This window comes from Sparus aurata, chromosome 3, assembly GCF_900880675.1.
Source record: "Sparus aurata chromosome 3, fSpaAur1.1, whole genome shotgun sequence".
In the NCBI taxonomy this organism is placed as follows: Eukaryota; Metazoa; Chordata; class Actinopteri; order Spariformes; family Sparidae; genus Sparus; species Sparus aurata.
Window position 1 is genome coordinate 3,051,402 of NC_044189.1, and position 21,128 is coordinate 3,072,529.

Below are 21,128 nucleotides of genomic sequence, written 5' to 3' on the forward strand. Positions count from 1 at the left end.
GTGGCTTTCATGCTGAGATCTGTGGCACCTAATTTTTAATTGCATGACCAAATAACTTCTAGATGAACAGTTATGAAATTCATCTCTTAGGCAAATAAAAATAAGCACAACACACTTATAACATCATTCTTTTTCAAGGAAATCCCTGTCATTAACTGTGAAACGTTTTGAATTCAGGGTGAGCTAGCATGGAAGGACCAGGTTTTAATATTCTGAGTTGAGTTCCTGTGTATATGAGTTTGTTTCTTCACATGTATCACAGATCGACTGCCCGCATCAAACCTGACATTCTGAGAAAAGGACAAAATGTTTCTAACATTAGACACGTCCTGCAATCTTCTTGTCCGAGAAATTATTTAGAAATTCTGCAAAAGCTTGATGAACTTGAATTGTGTTGTACTGTATGTGCAAATATCAAAGCAAAAAACACAAATATGTTGCATTAATCAATTTATTCTTCATGACACTGACATTGTTATGACAAATTTAAATTATGGGGATAAAACAGTGGTCCACAGACGACCTATCAATTTGATATTAATTATATCATACAACATGATGACCAAATGTTCCAGTCTTTTTCACTGGCAGATTCCGGGCCACCAGCGGAGGAAGAGGAAGGTGGTGAATGTTGTTACATGCTTCCTAGTCCTCACATACCACCGCGTCCCCATATGCTATGTTGTCATAGATAGGAAATGAGATGGGGTTGTGCCCAAAGTCGAGCACCATAAAAGTAATGAGTAACATAAAAAGTTAATTTCCATAGAGGGTGACTAAGTAAAGTAAGGGATTACTTTTTAAAGATGTAACAAGTGACGAGCAAACACTACTTCCCCAACACTGGTCCTCACATACCGCCACGTCCCCATATACAACCATATCCTCGTTCCAAGGAAGAATTTTAATGAAGTTCCCTTTGAAGTTCTGTTGGGGTTTTTTTTTCATTTTTTTTTTCCTGTGAAACGATCTCTTATCATTGACATGACATCTTTATTTTTATTCAGAATGATCTCAGATCAACACATTTGAGTTAGTGTAGTGTCTGGGCTTTCTTCATCAAAGGTGTCGGTGTGTAGTATGTTGATAAATTATTCTGCGGAAGCCAGGCTGGTGGAATGTTAGAGCAATCTTTATTGAAAACAGATCTCAATGTCAGCGTCCGTCCAGGCACAGCTGCTACCTGGGTTTCTCAAATTTATGACAAAGTTCTGCCCAATGGTTTGCCCTCTGCTCTAACAGAAATCCTATCCTTCGATCTCGGAAATCTAGAAAATACCACACCCTTCTCCGCTTGTGCGGGCCTTTTTAAAGTCTATTTACTGCATCATCCCACTTCTTCTAATTGGTCACTTTGGTGGATTGATGGTCCATCTATCCAATAGTAGAAGGAGAAGTTAGTCTGCCTCCTCCTGTACATTATCTAACTTCCGCTGAGGTCATGTCTTGGAACCTAAAATGGATCGAATTGTTTCTTCACGCTTATATGGCGATGTATACCTTAAGTCAGCTCTGAACAACTAGTATGGGAGATAAACTCAGTTTTATTGCTCCATATGGGCCTGTCCTCCAGCTAATCTTTACGAACACACATAGGGAGCTGTTTAATTGCTCCGGGGCCCCTAGATATGTAAACATCACATCTGCCATCTCTCTTACCTCACAGTAAGGGAAAACAACTATCACTATTAAAGATTAGCTCTGAATGTGTAAGTGTGCAGACATCTCATTAGTTTTAACTTTCCACAGCGTCAAACATTCAAATATATGTGCCAAAGCCTTCTTCCTGTTTTTGTTTTGGCAAACATATGCCAGATCACTTGATACTTTGTGAGTTGCTACCAAAAGTTTACTGTTGAGGAGCTTTCATATTTTAGACTGGACCAGGGAAAGTTATGGTAAAGCCAACATTGCCTCTTGAGTTTTACTATGATTCAGTTTGGTGAAATGACGAGCAGGAGGATTTTGTGAAATGTAGCAGGATGTCATCTGCATACAACTGGATTTTTGATCAAATATCAGTCCAAAAAAATGTAGTGCTATTTATGTTTGTGGCCTTGTAGCCAGCGACTGGTGTGGGAGAGAGACAGAGAGAGAGAGAGAGAGAGAGAGAGAGAGAGAGAGTGTGTGTGTGTGTGTGTGTGTGTGTTTGTGTGTGTGTGTACTCAGTGAAGTGTATCAGTCTCTGCAGTAGCTTCCAGCTGCAGCAGTCAGTTCAGTTTCTGTTCAGTCTGACTGAGGGAGGTTTTTGTACGACGGTTTTTCACTGTGTGAACACATACTGACTGTTGATTTCATGATAACTCTGACAGTAGTAAACTGCTGCATCTTCAGCCTGAACTCCACTGATGGTCAGACTGAAGGCAGAGTTTGATCCACTGCCTGTAAAACGACCTGGAATCCCTGATTCTCGAGTGCTAGCCCTGTAAATGAGAAGTTTAGGAGTTTCTCCATCTCTCTGTTGGTACCAGGCTAAAAGATGGTAGCTGCCATAGTAGACGCTGTCATAATAATAAACATCCTGACTGGTCCTACAGTTGATGGTGACGGAGCCTCCCAGAGCAGAGCTCACTGCTCCAGGCTGAGTCACTGTGATCTGACCTCTGGACTCTGAGGACACAGAGACAAAAACATAAAGCAGCGTCATGGTTTTGTGGGCTTCATTTCAGAGGGACGGATGTTGATAGAGGAGAGGAGTTTGATTCTCTGGACTTTACCTGTGAAGCAGCAGCAGAGGAGAGTCCAGATGAGGACGCAGATCAAAGTCATGTTTTTGATGAGGAGGATTTCTGTGTCTTCTGTTGTCATGAAGGACAGCTGTCAGTCATCCAGTGTTCAACTCTCAGGACTATAAACTCTCCCAGAGCACTGGAGCATGGTGCTGCTGATGCAAAGTGGCTCTCTATGGAAATGCTCTGACTGACTTCAACAGGGACTTGGATGACTCTCATCATGCTGTTTATCAATGGATCAATCACTTGATCAGATCATTGATCAGCAGCATGCCATTGTTGATTTCTTTGTGAATTCGGGTTTTTAACATATATACGTCAGAGGAATACAATGCAACCTTTAACTTTTTATCTTTAGTAGTGAAACCTGTGAGAGAGGGAAGTGAAACATTCAAGATCAGTTTCATCCAATCTGAGGAAGATCAACAGAACTAGAAGCTCCTCTGCTGCAGCCAACAGGATGGAGTTTAGTTGACCTCATATAAACTTTATTAATCTCTCTCTCTGCAGCGGGTCGAGTTGTTTTACTGGTTACTTTTACTGCTTTTACTCTTTCTATCTGCAACTCTGTGTCTTTCTGTCTCACTCACTGTTACTGTCATCACACCTATTTAACATTATTCAACTTCAGATATTGAAATTCTCATTGTTGCAGAATCAGGTGCTTTAAAAGCTGTAATACAATTAATATATTTGTTCTTTGAATAAAATATTTCATCATGGATGTGTGTTTATACCAACAAAGGATCCCTTATTCTATATTTTCACATGTTCAGGATTATAACTCATATCAGGGTGATATTTTCTTGTCACTGGTGATATGTACATTAAAACTCTCTGGGATTACTTCATGCATTGACACAGTTATCCTCTAACTTGTTCGGTGTCATCTGACAGTGTCTGATTTCAGCAGTAAAATCATAAAGCAAATATAAACAATTTGAGAATTTAACTAAATAATTTTTCAAATGTAGTTGACAGGAATCTAAAATATTCGATAGAGTTTTAAGAATTTGAACGAAAATGTAGTCTATCATCAGCATACAATGATATACTGTTTTTAAAGACTTCAGACATAGTTTTCTTCATGTTGTACCATGAAGTTACATCACTATTCAGTGATAAATTACATGCTGTCACCCTTGTGATGCTATCAGTTTTACATCATATCTAAAAGAGCACTATATAACTTATGCTGAAAACAATGTATCTGGTTTGCTGTTTTGGTTCCAGGAAACAGACATCAGCACTGAGATGATCACATTCTTTAGGGCAGGGCTGCACTGGCACAACATCTTATGTGCCCAGTTGTAATAAAGTTTAGAATAATCAACTTAAAAATGTTGTACATTTTTTTTCGTTGAATCTGAAACGATATTACAGAAGGACAAACAGTATGATCCAAATGATCGAGGATATTTAACCTCAGCAGCTGCAGAATCGGTCAAAACTGTAAAACTGAAATGAAAACAAAATCTTAAATAAAGGCTTCACATGTACAAGCTGAAGACCTCTCACTTTGTGGTGTTTCATTCAATGACTGTATTAATTATGCGTCATGTTTCAGATACTGACGTTGTCCATTCTGTCTGTCCTCAGAATCACACCTGTCAGTACTTTCTCAAAAGGACACAGAGATTTGTTTCAACAACACAAGAAAACACTGGATCTGCAGGATAAACTCTGCAGGGCAGCTATAAACCAGTGTGGACACAGAGGTGAGATAAAGCTTTGCTCTCACTACTGGGAGCTGTGTGCCTTTTTTCCTTTTTCAGTTTATATGGTTTTAACTATTCACTGTTAAGAAATTAGCAACTTTAAATTATTAACCATAATATTAATTTGCTATGGCCAGTACTTATGAGCTACTCCTCAAATCTTTGTTGAGGTGAAGGCATGTTGTCTCCTGCAGGATGCCTAGAAAACCATATTTTTATCATTCGGATTCAACGTTTTTATCACATTGGAAAAAACAGTACAAACTAAATCATCCACGAGCATGTGACCAGAAACTGTTACAATGATTAGTTTTTTCAAAGAATACTTTGAATTAACTTATATTTACGCTATGATTCAGACTGGCCAGCAGGGGGAGCTGCAGCCCACACAGCCAGCTACAGAAGTAAGTTCAGATTCTGTTCATTCTGACTGAGGGAGGTTTTTGTATGATGACGAGAGACAAAAACATAAAACAGGAGCTGGGGTTGGGCTGGGTTTCTGACAGATAAACTGTATGTGTCTCATGTATGAAGTGTGCCATTGGTTGAAGACTCAGATGTTTTTACAAGTGTCCACAAAGTAAAATGAATCCTATAAACTATAAAGTGTGAAGAGAATTTATTGCATTTGTAGGATATTATCAGCATATTATATCATCATCCTCTCATTATCAGCAGGGTCATTTTAACATACATTACAAGTGATGTACTTTTCTATGAACACAAGCCCATTAAAGATGTAGTGTGATGAGCTTTGTTCAAAATGAAATGTCCGGCTAAAATATAAATTGTATGTAGTTCAGATTTGATCAGAAATGCTTTAAAAATGATGTTGAAAGACTTGCTGTGTGTTTTATTTGGGCTGAATTTCAAACCTCCTCTAGACTGATGCAGTGGATTCAGATCACTGTGTACAGACTGTGAGACTGGCTGCTAATTAATGAGGGGAAGCAGTTTAGGACGTTCTCCTCTCAGCCAATCAGGGTGTGAAGACGGCCTTTTGTGAAGGCTTAAGAGAGGTGGAGAATGGCTTCCAGGTAAGTCTGATTCTGTCATCATGTCTAAAACCTCTGAAGTGTCTCTGTTTCTGTGCAGCTGTTCATTCAGATCAGCTTCTTTTGAACTGAGGAAGGTTTTTTTATAAAGTTGTATCACCGTGTGAATCAGCAGCTTTAATCCTGTTGACAGCAGTAAACTCCTGTATCTTCAGTCTGAACTCCAGTGATGGTCAGAGTGAAGTCGGTCCCAGACTGACTCCCACTGAAACCACCTGAGACTCCAGACTGACAGGATCAAGCTTCATAAATGAGGAGTTTAGGAGCTTCTCAGCTTTCTGAAGTTACAACTGCAAGTGTTAACCAACACCTGAACTGACTTTTCATCTGATGGTGACAGTCTGCCCTGGAGCAACAGACTGAGCTCCAGGAGACTGAGTCAGGAAGACTTGTCCTGATGAATCTGCAAAAACGTTAGAGTGTTGTATAGATCAAGACTTTTGTCTTTAGTTGTCCCAGGTTGGTCCACCTCAAATATTTAGCAAATGAGATATGAACGTTGAATGATAATGTGACCAGGATCGACAAAGTGTGTGTGTGTGTGTGTGTGTGTGTGTGTGTGTCCTCAGTGAAGTGTACCAGTCTCTGCAGTAGCTTCCAGCTGCAGCAGTCAGTTCAGTTTCTGTTCAGTCTGACTGAGGGAGGTTTTTGTACGATGGTTTTTCACTGTGTGAACACATGCTGACCGTTGATTACATGAATACTCTGACAGTAGTAAACTGTTGCATCTTCAGCCTGAACTCCACTGATGGTCAGAGTGAAGGCAGAGTATGATCCACTGCCTGTAAAACGACCTGGAATCCCTGATGCTCTTCTATAAACATCGAAAATGAGAAGTTTAAGAGTTTCTCCATCTCTCTGTTGATACCAGTATAAAAGGTGGTAGCTGTTCCAAACACGAACATCCCGACTGGTCCTACAGTTGATGGTGACGGAGTCTCCCAGAGCAGAGCTCACTGCTCCAGGCTGAGTCACTGTGATCTGACCTCTGGACTCTGAGGACACAGAGAGAAAAACATAAAGCATCATCATGGTTGTGTTGGCTTCATTTCAGAGGGACGGATGTTGATAGAGGAGAGGAGTTTGATTCTCTGGACTTTACCTGTGAAGCAGCAGCAGAGGAGAGTCCAGATGAGGACGCAGATCAAAGTCATGTTTTTGATGAGGAGGATTTCTGTGTCTTCTGTTGTCATGAAGGACAGCTGTCAGTCATCCAGTGTTCAACTCTCAGGACTATAAACTCTCCCAGAGCACTGGAGCATGGTGCTGCTGATGCAAAGTGGCTCTCTATGGAAATGACAGATTTCTTTGTCTCAAGTCCATGCAATAACATTTCGGCCACTGGGCAACTAACTCAACTGAAGAGTATCATGTCATCTTTAAAGGCACTGCATTTGTTTAATTCCTCACCACTTAATGTTCTCATTACATTAGTCTTTTCTTCTGGGTTCACACGTCTTTTGGATTGGCCGTATATTTATCAGTTCTCAGAGGCACGTTTTTAAATTAAACATTGTCCTCATAGTACGAGGGTCTACCTGTGCCAGGAGAAAGTGTTTCCAGTAAAGTCTATGTGGCGCGGCTAAGGCTCTCTATGTGAATCTTAGGTTGCTCAACAACGTCACTTTGGGAATTACACCCAAGGAATTATTTAACAGCTATCAAAAACATAGGTTCGTTCCACTCAACAGACAAGACACGTGGTTCCCAGTTTACAAAAATACTTTACTGATACAATGTATATATATTTTGACAAAAATTGCCATCCATGCCAATTAATGAAAACGGAGCCTAGGGGCTGAGGCCTACTGGTGGGGAAAGAGCTAGTGAAGGGGAAGGGGACTCAACAAAAATATCTTAAAGAAAAAGCGTTCACCCAGGGTTCACTTAGCATGGCTAAGCTATATTAACTGAGGCTTTTGAGAGCTAAATTTAAGGTAGCATACCTGTTTTCAGAGTCAACCCTGCACAGGGAGAGGGAGGGAGAGAGAGCAGTGAACATCTACCTGTGACCACACTAACATAGCTGCAGGATAGCATTCGGTGTAACGCAGAGAGAGAGGACACTTACCACCACCCGAGAGAACCAGGCATCAAACGGAGTACAGAGCACTCGGTCGCTGCTCTGCAGTGAAAACACAAAGGCTTTAAGCATGAGGACACCGAGCGATACGTGAATGGAGCAGCAGAAGGAGCAGCAGCAGCGCGGAGCATTACCTGCACGGGCAAACACCTCTGTCCTGGAAGTGAGCGTCATTTGGAGCACAAGAAGGAGGGCCCTACTTATTGTAGGAACACCAGCCCTTATGTCTCCATCACGAGGCTCTGCTTCCTTTCCCCGTCCTCTGACCTCTGACCTCTCAACCACAAGACAAGATTAACTTAACAAACAAAGCCTATATGATTGACTGAATATTCGCTTCTTCTCCCCCCTCACAAAGAAGATGAACTCCTTCTTCCTCAGGCCAAACTATGGCCTCTTCTCCCTATAGAGTAGGACGATGTGTTGCTCTCTTGCTATAAACAGATCATCGGAGACCTTCTATTACTAATTTAACAACTAAACACAATAGAGTCCTTTCTCTCTTCACATCAGATGACAGAAAGTGGGGGTAGATGTTGGTTGGGGTAGAGATGACCCAGTCCCCCTCCCTCACAGGCCAAGCCGTTTTACGACCCTGTCTGTGACATTTCAATCTTTGCTGCATTCCAATTTTATACTCATCCACATTGCAATATGTTCTGAATAACTATTAACTACAATTTCATCTTCTTAATTTCATCAGATTTCCAAATAGCCTAAGAAGGCCAAACAATAGATCTTTCCCATGTTATTGTCAAGCCCAAATGAAGTTTATTACTTAATGAATTTGGGGTTTGAGAGAAACCAGCCCCCACCTTTGCGATGGGCACAGACTTGCATATCATGATTCTCTTTGTGTGTAATGCTTGTGTTATTTACCAGTTAAATGTCTGATATGTTTTGTTAAGATAGAACTACAAGGAATATGTATAAGTCCTTGGTCCTACTGTGTATTGTATGCTTTATTGTTTATGTTGTATACTTCATTGTTTTATGTCTTAACCAGGTTATAATTCTCTTGAATGATAAGTGATCATATTCATGTTACATCTTTTAACGAAGACAAAAATTTCGACTTTTAAGATGGTAAAGTTTTTGGGAAGTTAAAACACGATTTCGAAACCATAAAGCAATAGTTTAATTAAATTAAAGTGTTGTGGGTCAAAACTCCGAACATAGAAGGAGTATTGTCAGCCAGCCCCACCCTGTCCTCGGTGCCTGCTGTAGCTCATAAAAACAGAGAAGATGCTCTGCACATCGCTCCTTTTGGGTCCGGACTTCGGTCATGACTTTGAGTCGCTCTTCTCTCAGCCTCTCTCCTCTCTGCTTCTCTCTTTTGGGTCCTGACTTCAGTCATGACTTGGAGTCTTCTTCTCCGGGCTCTCTTGCCCCCCTGTTTCTCCTTCTGACTTCTTCTCCTTCTCTCTTCTCTTCTCTTCACTTCTTTATTTTTCATTCTTCATTTTTATTTTTAAAGTAATCTTTACTTTTATTTTTGCAACAAGCTCTAAGAAAGCGAATTGAATAACTACTTTAAGTGCTTTACTTTTATCCAAGTTTTTAATAGAACAAATTCTTTTCTTTTTGATTTGATTTTAATATAACGTTAAAGTATCACCGCCTGACCCAGAAGAAGTTGAATTAGTGAAAGGATCAGAACTTGAGAACCACCTTGAAACATCAAGAAAAAGTCTTTTTCAAGACTGTGATCATCTGATAGGAATGTTGCAGTCCATCGTCTGCCTCAGAAGCCGTGCAAGGAGTCTCCAACAAAAGAGACTTTGTGTGTTCCCAGCCGAGATCGACTCTGCCCCCAGCGCTCCCAAGGCGGAAACCCCGCTGGGCCTCCGGACCAAGAGTTCCTCAACAGAGTACCGGCCTTCCCTCTGGCTACTGGACCGATGCGCCCTGCCGTGGTCCAACCCAGAACTCTCAAAGAGACCAAGCTTCAGTGCCTCCTGACGCCCAGACAAAACAGGCTGAACGTCTTCATACAACTGGATCCACACACGTGAGAATGAGTGGTGTCTAAAGTTCTGACTTCTGTCAAAGTTCTGACTTCTGTCTAAGTTCTGACTTCTATCTTATGAACTTAAGAGAATTAAGATTAGGGTCTCGTAGTTTTAAAAATTACTCCTGTAATATTTAATATATATATAACCCGACCCTTTAACTTTACCATCTACCGACGGTCACACGACTTTATTACTTTCCTAATTACAGTCTTTACATTTTCTGTTATCTGTTGTTCGTCTAAAATTGTCATGTCTTTTATTTTACCCAAATTATTTAGTCAATAAACATATAATCGTTTGTCTTTGTCTGGAACTTAATTTTAATATGGAGAACCGATGGATACGTGCAAAGAATTCACTACTTCAGAATATTGAGACTGAATAAATTGATTTTGAATAGACTCTAACTGTCCAAGCCAACTGGTACAGTTAGATGTTTGGAATAATGCCCTCCGGATTATTCCAATAACTAAACACGGAGGTGGTGCCCCTTTAACGAGTGTAATATTAATTGCCAGTGATTAATAATCATATATATATGTCAAAGTAGTGTGTGAGCAGTGTCTCCTACATTATATATTTATGGTGCTGCCCATGTCAGGCCCACATAGTATCCTACATTATTATTATGGTGCCGCCGTGTGAGGCCACCCCAAAACCACGGTTCTCTGCATTAAATTAACTACAGACAAACATCGGTTGTAATAATCAAAACCCAAGCTGTTTTAATATCATCTGACTGTCCACCGAGTAATTAGTGTGATACTTAACTTTATATTATATTCTTGACTGCACACACCTTGAATTGTGCATGAACCTAAAACTTCGCTGAGCTTTAAAAGTTGCTTAAGATAAAATTAATGTGTATGAATGTTGTATTGTAACCAGATCTGTGAGCGATAAGAAAGCCTTCCAACATCGCTTATGTTGGAATGAGTGTGCCCAGGTCCTGTGTGCAGTCCTTATTCAGAGCAACAGGAGGTAGTAAATGCATAAATAAATACATAAGTAAAAACTACTGTATGCATATTAATGCTAAAAACACATAGGAGACACACCCATGCATACATCCACATTTACGTTTAAAAATTGCACCTAACCATTTTGACAAAGGTAAGTGGTCAGAACCATGCTTTAGTAGCACTATTCAGTGCACTTATGGCTGTTGGATGAAATCTGTTTTGTAGTCTGTTTGTTCTTGTTTTCATGGACCTGTATCTCCTGCCTGACAGCAGTAGTTTGAACAGTGTGTGACCGGGGTGTGATGAGTCCTGTACGATGGTTGAGAGCTTGGAAACCACACACACAGACAGTATGACCGGATGCTCTCAATTGATCAGCGTTAGAAGGACACCAGAAGTTTTTGGGGGATGTTGTTCCTCCTGAGAATTCTCAGGAAGTAAAGTCTCTGCTGGGCCTTCTTCACTAGCTCAGTGGTGTGGACGCTCCAGGTCAGGTCCTCCATGATGTTGACTCCCAGGAAGCAGAAGTCGGAGCCCCTCTCCACACAGGTCCCGCCTATGAGCAGCGGCTGGATGTTCGTTTTCTTCCTCCTGAAGTCCACGATGAGCTCCTTGGTCTTTGATGTGTTGAGGAGCAAGTTGTTAACTCTGCACCACTCCACCAATCACTCCACCTCGTTTCTGTAGTCGGACTTGTCCACCCTCAAGATGAGCTCCACTACTGTGGTGTCATCTGCATATTTGTCGAAGGTGTTGCTGTGGTGGGCAGGGGTGCAGTCAGGGGTGTAGAGGGTGTAGAGCAGGGGACTCAGCATGCAGCCCTGTGGGGAGCCAGAGCTGAGGCTGAGGGCCGTGGATGTATGGAGGCCCACTCTTACTCTCTGAGTGTCAGAAAGTCCTTAATCCAGAGGCAGGTGGAGTATGGTATTCCAATATCAGACAGTGTGGACAGCAGTCTATGGGGAAGGATGGTGTTAAAAGCAGAGCTTAAGTTTTTGAAGAGCAGCCTAGCATAACTCCCCTGCTGCTCCAGTTGGGACAATGCAGCATGGAGGGTTGTGGCCACGGCATCCTCAGTAGATCTGTTAGCCCTGTAGGCAAACTGCTGTGAATCAAAGGTGGGAGAGGGGAATGACATGTTGTGACTACGGACCAGTTCCTCAAAGCACTTCATCACCACAGGGGTGAGTGCTACTGGCCGGTAGTTGTTGAGAGTGGTGATGTTCGTTTTTTTTGGGCAGGGGGACTATGGTGGAGGACTTGAGGCAGGATGGGACAGTGAACTGGGAGAGTGACTGGTTGAAGAGCTTAGTAAAGATCCCCACCAGCTGGTCCGCACAGTCCTTCAGCACGCGTCCACAGACGCCATCAGGTCCGGTCGCCTTCCTCAGGTTGACTGCCCGCAACGTAGGAGCATGGTGCTGCTGATGCAAAGTGGCTCTCTATGGAAATGCTTCAGTTATGTTAACCTGGACCCTCCCCATGAGTTTTGTCTCATACATCCAAGAATAAACCTACAGGTGGGTGGTATTCAGCAAAAGTAGATATAATTCAGAGAGGTCAGGAATATCTTAATTAATAACTTGCATTAGGATTCACTACCATATAAAATATCACATTTCCTGTGCTCTTAGTTTGGACTGAGCTGAAGTTTGAACTGTAGCTGTCCACATCAAGTTGTTGCTGTTGCCAAACCATTTCCTGCACTACTGGTTCTTGGTTCAGAGTTTCCAAGGTGCTTTTCCAAACTGAACAATTGTCTTTATTGTACCAGTGTCTAGCTGTGGCAGGAGAAGTCTTTTCCTGTAAATTTTAAAATAGCATCTGGTCTTGAGTTTCCTCATCTAACTCAAGGGATGAGGAACATTGCTGTAATTCTATAACATTCTTGATTTACCTCAGCTAGACAGGTAACACTCTTTTAGAGATGGGCCAGTATTTCTAAATTCCTCTGTACAATAATGGTCATTGGTCATATGTAACATGAAGCCTATTGTATTCAATCAACTCCTCTTTGCTTGGTAAGTTCTTGTACATATTGATGCATGTAAACATCTGCTGTTCTATCATCAGCTATACTACATGAAGTAGGTCAAGAATTGGACGAATAATTTAAACCTTCACTATGTTGATCAGAATGTATCATATTGACTAATGTATTACTATTCAAGTCATTGCTGACCATTTGCCATTGCTGTCTGAGGCATTTAAATGTCTAGCTGGTAAATTGTCTTCAAGCTGTTGCCAGCTGAGATATTCAGGTCACAGCTGACCATGATATATTAAATGTTAAAGTCTTTAAATATCAGGCAGGTCATTTCTGTCCTCCAGCTAGTGATGGTGAAGTTATTCAGGTCACTCCTGACTATTCACTATTGCTGGCTAAAACCTACTGGCTAAGCATTTTAAAGTTTTGGTGTCATGCTTTCTACTATGTTTCATATCATAGCAGATTATGGCATTTCTGCTCAAATATTATATTTGGTGGATAACGAGTGTCAGTGATAATAGTTTGTGTGTGTGTGTGTGTGTGTGTGTGTGTGTGTGTGTGTCCTCAGTGAAGTGTATCAGTCTCTGCAGTAGCTTCCAGCTGCAGCAGTCAGTTCAGTTTCTGTTCAGTCTGACTGAGGGAGGTTTTTGTACGACGGTTTTTCACTGTGTGAACGAATACTGACTGTTGACATAGAATTCCCCCTTACAGTAGTAAACTGCTGCATCTTCAGCCTGAACTCCACTGATGGTCAGAGTGAAGGCAGAGTTTGATCCACTGCCTGTAAAACGACCTGGAATCCCTGATGCTCGAGTGCTAGCCCTGTAAATTAGGAGTTTAGGAGTTTCTCCATCTCTCTGTTGGTACCAGGCTAAATAGTGGTAGCTCCCAATATGAACATTCTGACTGGTCCTACAGTTGATGGTGACGGAGCCTCCCAGAGCAGAGCTCACTGCTCCAGGCTGAGTCACTGTGATCTGACCTCTGGACTCTGAGGACACAGAGACAAAAACATAAAGCAGCGTCATGGTTTTGTGGGCTTCATTTCAGAGGGACGGATGTTGATAGAGGAGAGGAGTTTGATTCTCTGGACTTTACCTGTGAAGCAGCAGCAGAGGAGAGTCCAGATGAGGATGCAGATCAAAGTCATGTTTTTGATGAGGAGGATTCCTGTGTCTTCTGTTGTCATGAAGGACAGCTGTCAGTCATCCAGTGTTCAAGTCTCAGGACTATAAACTCTCCCAGAGCACTGGAGCATGGTGCTGCTGATGCAAAGTGGCTCTCTATGGAAATGCTCTGACTGACTCCAACAGGGACTTGGATTACTCTCATCATGCTGGTTATCAATGAATCAATCAATGTATCAGATTATTGATTAGGAATGTGTCAGAGCTCATCTGTATGTGTATTTGGTTTGAGGCTGATGATCAACTTTTCTTCAGTATTTTGTGAAATCCTCGTAATTAACTGCCACACAACTCAACATCATTAGTGACAGAATTATTTGAAATGGTTTGTTTTAAATCATGATCTACAATAAACACGTTTCTGATAATTAGTTTCAATTAGGTGTTATTAAAATGCTTTTATTTGAAATGTTTGAATTCAAAGACAAATTCATTTTGCTTGTAGAAGTTTGATATTCCACATGAAAAACATTAAATACATATTCATACATTTAGAGTCTGTGTTTAACACTTAAAACATTATAATCAGCCACTATAACATAAAATGGGTAAACTGGGAACGTGTTTGTTGAGTGTGTTTGTGTCAGAGAGCCGTGTCTCTCTACAGTCAGAGGTTTTGTACGGCGGCTCAATGAGTTTGTATCACTGTGGTGGACTTTTGGTGGAGGAACCAGACTGGATGTTGGAAGTAAGTTTCTGCACAAATCCTTTGTAAAATACTGAAAACTAGATTTTTAATATCATGTTTTGGATGTTTGAGGCAGATAAATATATCTTGTTTTAATTCCAACACTTTTAGTCTTCATGTTTTAATTCTCCTCCTTTATCATGGATGCTAACTCAGAGCAGCTTTACTAAACATTTCTTTACACATTCCTGTCAAAGTGACATTTAAACAGCCTGAAGTGTAGAAAAGATAAAACTGTAAACCTGTTTTACAAATGTTTTGTAAGAGGAGATGTAATTTTTCACCTCAATGACAGCAGTGTTCAAAACGCTCCTCTTGTCCAACATTTGATTGCAGTCGGTTCATTTTCTGTATTTGTGTATGTGTCCACTAAATATTTTAAAGTCACATATAGTTCAGGTTTTGTCTGAGTGTGATGAGAAAGTTTGATGTCTTTTATTTCCAGTGTAGTTTGATATATTTCAGCTCATTCTGTTTGATGATTCTCTCTGTGCTGATATGCATGAGAGGCTTCTTAAAGGGAAGTGAAACAATGTGTGAGTGAGTGACTGGTGGAGCAGAAAAACCATCTGACAGAAACTCCTTAAAGGACTAAATCAACTCTCACACAGTGAAGGTGTCCCAGTGTCTGCTGGTTGATTGACAGCAGTGTGGTCCCTGTCCTCTAAGCTGATTGGTGTCTCCTAGGTGATGTCTGTCCCACCCTGACGGTGCTGCCCCCCTCCAGTGAGGAGCTGCAGCAGGGGAAGGCCACGCTCATGTGTCTGGCCAACAAGGGCTTCCCCTCAGACTGGAGTCTGTCCTGGAAGGTGGACGGCAGCAGCAGCAGCAGCAGCAGCAGCAGCAGCTGGGAGCAGAGCAGGAGCCCCGGGGTGCTGGAGAAGGACGGCCGCTACAGCTGGAGCAGCACCCTGAGGCTCCCTGCAGACCAGTGGAGGAAGGTGGGCTCTGTGACCTGTGAGGCCACCCAGGGCTCCCAGACTCCAGTCTCAGAGACACTGAGGAGAGACCAGTGTTCCCAGTCCTGACCTGACTCACTGGGACTCTGCTGCTGGTTTTACTCTCATACTGCTCTCAGCTCTCTCTCTGTTCTCTCTTTCTCTCAACATGTTTCAACATTAATGTGTTCTTGCTTCTGTTTCAACATTTTACAACAATAAAGATTTCATTACCTTTATTATAAATGTGACAAGTCTTTGACCTTCTTTTTCAACATATATGATATATGAGGAACATTTGTCAGATTAATGCACACAGTCACATCAGAACCAAATCCATTTTTCCTAGATGACTTTTTAATGGTTTTAAGAATAATGATTTCATCCAACAGTTTTCTGTTTCATCCACTGTCAGTAATTTTGGTAAAAATAAAACTTTATTTCTTTAAATGTAAGTTACATGTTATAACAATCATCTTGCATTTAATAAGATGAATTTGTTGCTAAAGCTTCTTTTCATTTTCTCTATGAAAAAAATCTAAATAAAAGAAAAATAATGCAGGAATAGCAATAAACATCAGAATATCATCTGCGTAAAGTGATAACTCCTTATTTTTCTCCAGACTGATCACAGTTTGAAAGTGTAATTTGTTGAGCTTGCAACAATCTTTCTCTATCTCTCTCAACATGTTTCAACATTAATGTGTTCTTGCTTCTGTTTCAAGATTTTACAACAAGAAAGATTTCATTACCTTTATTATAAATGTGACGTGACTTTGACCTTCTTTTCAACATATATGATAAATGAAGAACATTTGTCCGATTAATGCACAGAGTAAAATAAAAAATCCATTGTTTCCTGATTTCCTGTTTCATTGTATGACTGTGGATGTTCTTCTATAGTCTTTCTAGTTTGATCTATGTGATTTTATTCATACATTTTAAGCAGCAATATGATATGACTTGTTTCCTGAATCTTGAAAAATTATTCAAAATGTCGTCTGTCTAATTTTAAATAATTCAAAGGAAAAATGAAGTTTTGTGTCTTTGAAGGGACGTGCATCAGACTGACATGAAACCATCATGAACATGACAGAGTCTTCATGGATGGAAATGACTGTTTATGTTATTGAGTCTATTATTTCACTTTTCAATATGACATTAACATTGTTTGAGATGAAGACATTCTTCAGTCTTTTTTCATGATCATAGCTGACATTTAATTTTTCTTCAATGAACATCGTTTAATTTGTTTAAGATAATATCAGTTATGATTTGAAGATAACAGATTTTTTGGGGTCCAACTTTGATCAGGATTGTTTCTGATGTTGTCTTAAATGAACAAATGTTCTAATGTGATGTGATACAGTATCAAGCTTAGGTAAAAGGTCAGAAGTGTTTTACTTACTGTCCTGAGAAACTGTCCTGATTACATGGCAAATCAAATTAAAGCATGGGATTAAAATTAGATATAAGTGGAAGGTGAGACACTATGATGGAAATTATGTGTCTGTGTGTGTGTGTGTGTGTGTGTGTGTGTGTGTGTGTGTGTCCTCAGTGAAGTGTATCAGTCTCTGCAGTAGCTTCCAGCTGCAGCAGTCAGTTCAGTTTCTGTTCAGTCTGACTGAGGGAGGTTTTTGTACGACGGTTTTTCACTGTGTGAACACCCACTGACTGTTTGGATAGTGAAAACTCTGACAGTAGTAAACTGCTGCATCTTCAGCCTGAACTCCACTGATGGTCAGAGTGAAGGCAGAGTTTGATCCACTGCCTGTAAAACGACCTGGAATCCCTGATTCTCGAGTGCTAGCCCAGTAAATGAGAAGTTTAGGAGTTTCTCCATCTCTCTGTTGGTACCAGGCTAAACAGCTCCCGCTATAAACACTCTGACTGGTCCTACAGTTGATGGTGACGGAGCCTCCCAGAGCAGAGCTCACTGCTCCAGGCTGAGTCACTGTGATCTGACCTCTGGACTCTGAGGACACAGAGACAAAAACATAAAGCAGCGTCATGGTTTTGTGGGCTTCATTTCAGAGGGACGGATGTTGATAGAGGAGAGGAGTTTGATTCTCTGGACTTTACCTGTGAAGCAGCAGCAGAGGAGAGTCCAGATGAGGACGCAGATCAAAGTCATGTTTTTGATGAGGAGGATTTCTGTGTCTTCTGTTGTCATGAAGGACAGCTGTCAGTCATCCAGTGTTCAACTCTCAGGACTATAAACTCTCCCAGAGCACTGGAGCATGGTGCTGCTGATGCAAAGTGGCTCTCTATGGAAATGCTCTGACTGACTCCAACAGGGACTTGGATTACTCTCATCATGCTGGTTATCAATGGATCAATCATTTAAAGTATTGATTAGAATAGTTTCAATGTCAATTTAATTTGAGTTTGGCTTTATGCTTGTTGAAAAATGTGTTTCACAATGTCATCTGTCCTGTTTAAATAAAATGAAAAGTAAATTAAGTTTTATCAAAAATCATCATATATAAAATAAAACATACATTCTGTAAATCTGTGGCTCTGTGTTTTGTCACTCTTCATATCAGCTGATAATATTTTACAATGAGAGACTAATTGTGTTGAGTGTGTTTGTGTCAAAGTCAGAGAGCCGTGTCTCTCTACAGTCAGAGGTTTTTGTACGGCGGCTCAATGAGTTTGTATCACTGTGGTGGACTTTTGGTGGAGGAACCAGACTGGATGTTGGAAGTAAGTCAAATGTTTCAATGTTTTATTATTTCAGGCACTATTTTTTCTTTTTTCTACATATTAGAAGGAAAATAGTCAGTTTTTCGAATAATGTTTAATTTTTGCACAAATATTTGTTAGTAAGAGACAAAGTTTGCTTCTGAAATATAAAATCAGAAACTTGTTGAACTAAATATGAAATGTTAAGACAGCATAGAAATCATTATTTCCTCCTTTAACGATAAAGTTACATCTTGAGGGCTTGTAGGTTTAGTTCAGTGTGTCAAAGTCAGAGAGCCGTGTCTCTCTACAGTCAGAGGTTTTTGTACGGCGGCTCAATGAGTTTGTATCACTGTGGTGGACTTTTGGTGGAGGAACCAGACTGGATGTTGGAAGTAAGTTTCTGCACAAATCCTTCCAAAAATACTGAAAACTAGTTTTTTAATGTCATGTTTTGGATGTTTGAGGCAGATAAATATATCTTGTTTTCATTCCAACACTTTTGGTCTTCATGTTTTAATTCTCCTCCTTTATCATGGAGGCTAACTCAGAGCAGCTTTACTAAACATTTCTTCACACATTCCTGTCAAAGTGACTTTTAAACAGCCTGAAGTGTAGAAAAGATAAAACTGTAAACCTGTTTTACAAATGTTTTGTAAGAGGAGATGTAATTTTTCAGCTCAATGATAGCAGTGTTCAAAACGCTCCTCTTGTCCAACATTTGATTGCAGTCGGTTCATTTTCTGTATTTGTGTATGTGTCCACTAAATACTTTAAAATCACATATAGTTCAGGTTTTGTCTGATTGTGATGAGAAAGTTTGATGTGTTTTATTTCCAGTGTAGTTTGATATATTTCAGCTCATTCTGTTTGATGATTCTCTCTGTGCTGATATGCATGAGAGGCTTCTTAAAGGGAAGTGAAACAATGTGTGAGTGAGTGACTGGTGGAGCAGAAAAACCATCTGACAGAAACTCCTTAAAGGACTAAATCAACTCTCACACAGTGAAGGTGTCCCAGTGTCTGCTGGTTGATTGACAGCAGTGTGGTCCCTGTCCTCTAAGCTGATTGGTGTCTCCTAGGTGATGTCCGTCCCATCCTGACGGTGCTGCCCCCCTCCAGTGAGGAGCTGCAGCAGGGGAAGGCCACGCTCATGTGTCTGGCCAACAAGGGCTTCCCCTCAGACTGGAGTCTGTCCTGGAAGGTGGACGGCAGCAGCAGCAGCAGCAGCAGCAGCAGCAGCAGCTGGGAGCAGAGCAGGAGCCCCGGGGTGCTGGAGAAGGACGGCCGCTACAGCTGGAGCAGCACCCTGAGGCTCCCTGCAGACCAGTGGAGGAAGGTGGGCTCTGTGACCTGTGAGGCCACCCAGGGCTCCCAGACTCCAGTCTCAGAGACACTGAGGAGAGACCAGTGTTCCCAGTCCTGACCTGACTCACTGGGACTCTGCTGCTGGTTTTACTCTCATACTGCTCTCAGCTCTCTCTCTGTTCTCTCTTTCTCTCAACATGTTTCAACATTAATGTCTTCTTGCTTCTGTTTCAACATTTTACAACAATAAAGATTTCATTACCTTTATTATAAATGTGACATGTCTCCGACCTTCTTTTTCAAGATATATGATATATGAGGAGCATTTGTCAGATTAATGCACACAGTCACTCAAATAACAACGTCATTATTTACTTCTTATTTTCTAATTGTTTTTAGACTGTGGATATTCTTCTATCGTCTTCGTATTTTGATCTATATGAATTTATTTGTAAATTTTAGGCACCAATTTAATATGAGTTTTGGTTCATGGTCCTTGAAAAATTATTCAAAATGTTGTCTGTCTAATTTTAATTCATTTGAAGAGAAAATTAAATTTAGTTTCTCTGAAGGGACGTGCATCAGACTGACATGAAGCCATCATGAACATCACAGAGTCTTTATGGATGGAAATGACTGTTTATGTCATTCAGTTTTACTATTTAATGTGGCATTGACATTGTTTGAGATGAAGATATCATTTTTTAATTTTTTAATTTTCAATTCATTTATTTATTTAAAGGACAGTGCACAATAATCAATATTTATGTAAATGTGCCAGTGTTAGCCAGCAGGCTAATTTTCAACTGTAGTCCTTTGGCAAGATGTTAAGCTAGGCACAGGGTGGCTAAAAAAATAAAAACATGTTTAAGAATACACACAGCAACAGATAATAACAGTATAACATCATGCCAAAAGACTGGCTCCATCAAAACATTAAAACATATAAACATACATCCATTCATACAAACCAACATGGGTTACAGGACAGCTACAATAATACATATCAGCAGACAAACATGCATTCAGATTAAATACTATCAAAGATGTTCACATTTTTGATTGCTTAAAAGCCAGTCTTTAAGACGGTGGGTGAATGTATGGTGGGAGGTGCAATTTCTAATCTCCACTGGCAATGGGTTCCATAATTTATATGTTCACACAGAGAAACATAATTGACCAAAGGAGCTGGACCTAAGAGTGACTACACAGTCCCCTCTTGAGGCAGACCTTGTGGTTTTGTTGTTGCATTGTTTCTGCTGTATAAAAGTGCAGAGTGGTGGGGGAGCCTTGCCACTGATAATCTTAAAAATTAGGCATGCATCAGTGTGTTTTTAAATATTTTCCCAGCTGAGCAAGTTATATTTGTCCAGAATGTTACAGTGGTGGTAGAGCTTGGGTTTTCTGTCCAAAACTTCAAGGGTTGTTTGTAAAGTGATAAGATAGGCCTTAATGTTGTGCTATTCACCTGGGTCCAGCTCGTCATACAATACGTTAAGTAAGGAATGATCATAGCATTCATGTAGAGCTTTGCTACAGGTCTTGTCGAGCAGTTCCTTATATATACATCTAAAGTTGGCTAGATTGTATTTAGTTATTTACATTTCCTTTCTCACTTGGTTTTTGAAGGATGGAGTAGAGTCAAGGATAACACCTAGATATTTAAAATGTGTAACTGTTTGAATAACCTCCCCAGACACATAGACCTTGGGTTCACAGTGAGATACAGTGTTAGTCTTGCTAAAAAACATACAGCCAGTCTTCTTT

General features: G+C 40.6%; 5 gene segments (V, D, J or C); 2 read left to right on the plus strand and 3 right to left on the minus strand.

The window, feature by feature from the left end:
* Nucleotides 1-2,263: 2,263 nt before the first annotated feature.
* On the minus strand, nt 2,264-2,769 carry LOC115579272 (Ig kappa chain V region 3381-like). The segment is given in 2 exon segments: nt 2,264-2,610; nt 2,718-2,769. Coding segments are annotated over 2 exon segments (399 nt in total).
* Nucleotides 2,770-6,168: 3,399 nt separating this feature from the next.
* Nucleotides 6,169-6,659, minus strand: LOC115579273 (Ig kappa chain V region 3381-like). The segment is given in 2 exon segments: nt 6,169-6,500; nt 6,608-6,659. Coding segments are annotated over 2 exon segments (384 nt in total).
* Nucleotides 6,660-11,813: 5,154 nt separating this feature from the next.
* LOC115579274 (Ig kappa-b4 chain C region-like) lies at nt 11,814-15,458 on the plus strand. The segment is given in 3 exon segments: nt 11,814-11,972; nt 14,400-14,430; nt 15,118-15,458. Coding segments are annotated over 3 exon segments (531 nt in total).
* Nucleotides 15,459-17,020: 1,562 nt separating this feature from the next.
* On the minus strand, nt 17,021-17,502 carry LOC115579275 (Ig kappa chain V region 3381-like). The segment is given in 2 exon segments: nt 17,021-17,343; nt 17,451-17,502. Coding segments are annotated over 2 exon segments (375 nt in total).
* Nucleotides 17,503-18,043: 541 nt separating this feature from the next.
* On the plus strand, nt 18,044-19,479 carry LOC115579534 (Ig kappa-b4 chain C region-like; the record flags this gene model as incomplete). The annotated part of the segment is given in 2 exon segments: nt 18,044-18,074; nt 19,136-19,479. Coding segments are annotated over 2 exon segments (375 nt in total), but the record flags the coding sequence as incomplete, so codon positions are not given.
* Nucleotides 19,480-21,128: the final 1,649 nt, after the last annotated feature.